Genomic DNA, 1381 nt, shown 5'->3' on the forward strand with positions numbered 1-1381 from the left:
ACACAAAAAAAAAAAAAAAAAATCAGAGATTTTCTAATGGGTCTTTGCCATTGATTGTGGATTATCCTCAACTACAGTATATATTTTTAAGTTCTTCAGCTTCTCTTTCATTTTCTTTCACTAGCTTGTCATGTCATAATTTTTTCAATAACATGTTTTAGATAATTTTAGCGTGGATGATTTTTTCCCTTTGTATTTGTACACTAATGCGATAAATGTTCTCTAATATTTTTCAGCCCAACGCTGAAACTGATGATGATATTACCCCCCTATTGTCAGCAGTGGCTGCTGGTTCTCTGGCTTGCTTGGATTTATTGATTCAGGTTTTGTTTCTGTTGACCTTCGTTTTTTTCGTTCCTTCTGAGGTCATATACTAATGATATTTGATTGAATTCTAATTACTTCCAAGCTGTAATGTGTAAATAATGAACCTTTTGCTTCTTCGATCAGAAGCATTTCATTCAGAGAAGAGAATGGTACAAAATGGTACAAAAAGTGATGGAAGCACTAGGCATCAGAATCTCTGCATTCATCATCGTAGAGCACAAAAAACTATCTAGTTGGTATGAATAAAAAATGATAAATAATTTGAAAAATATATAGCTAGTCCAGTGTACACCACCTAGAGATAACTCTTTGCTTCTTCTTCTTGGATCAGAAGCATTTCCTATAGAGAAGAGAATATTGAAAAAAGTAATGGAAACACAGGCATCAGAATGTGTGCATTCACCATCATAGAGCACAGAAAATGATACAGTTGGTATGAGTAAAAATGATGAATAGTTAGAAAAATTTATATCCAGTCTAGTATACACTGCCTAGAGGCTAAGAATAAATATTTTTCCTCAAAATCCTCGACATCCCTTTAAGCTAGTGAGGAATCTTATGGCATATTCACAGCAAATCGCTGAACAGTAGCTATGTTGGTCCTCCCAATAGCTTTTATCTAAATTCTAACCTGTTACCAGTTGGAGGGGGGAGTGCATCATTGAAATCCAAATGTTTTGAACATATTCTTCTAAATGGTTGCTGAAGAAGAGCAGTGAAAAAAGAATTGTATGGTTTGAGAATGTTCATTAGGTCTTGTTTTACAAACTTGAGAAAATAAAGACTGAGCTGAGAGCTTGGCAAAAAGCAGTCTCTATGGGGACTTGAAAGTTATTAAGGTGAACACAGTACAATTAGTGATTAGGATGTTCGGGAAAGAAGCAAGGAAGTTTCCTAATTTTTCTTTCTCCCTGTTGTAAATTCTTTACGAGTGTTTCTTATCTGGAAGAATCCATATATTGTCTGGTGATGGAAAATGTACTTTCATTCTGTGCATTTGTTGGACAGTTATATTGCTTTATGCCTTTTTTTTTTTTTTTTTTTTTTTGGGATA

General features: G+C 33.9%; 1 protein-coding gene across 1 annotated transcript in view; it reads left to right on the forward strand.

Moving 5' to 3' along the window:
• Positions 1–215: 215 nt before the first annotated feature.
• The window catches only part of LOC111493484 (hsp70-Hsp90 organizing protein 1-like), a 6054-nt gene continuing 4888 nt past the window's right edge, over positions 216–1381 (forward strand). The window contains exon 1 of the mRNA XM_023143191.1: positions 216–323. Within this exon, the coding sequence (XP_022998959.1) occupies positions 216–323 (108 nt within the window). The remainder of the gene's footprint in view (positions 324–1381) is intronic.

This window comes from Cucurbita maxima, unplaced genomic scaffold (genome assembly GCF_002738345.1).
Source record: "Cucurbita maxima cultivar Rimu unplaced genomic scaffold, Cmax_1.0 Cma_Scf00019, whole genome shotgun sequence".
NCBI lineage: Eukaryota > Viridiplantae > Streptophyta > Magnoliopsida > Cucurbitales > Cucurbitaceae > Cucurbita > Cucurbita maxima.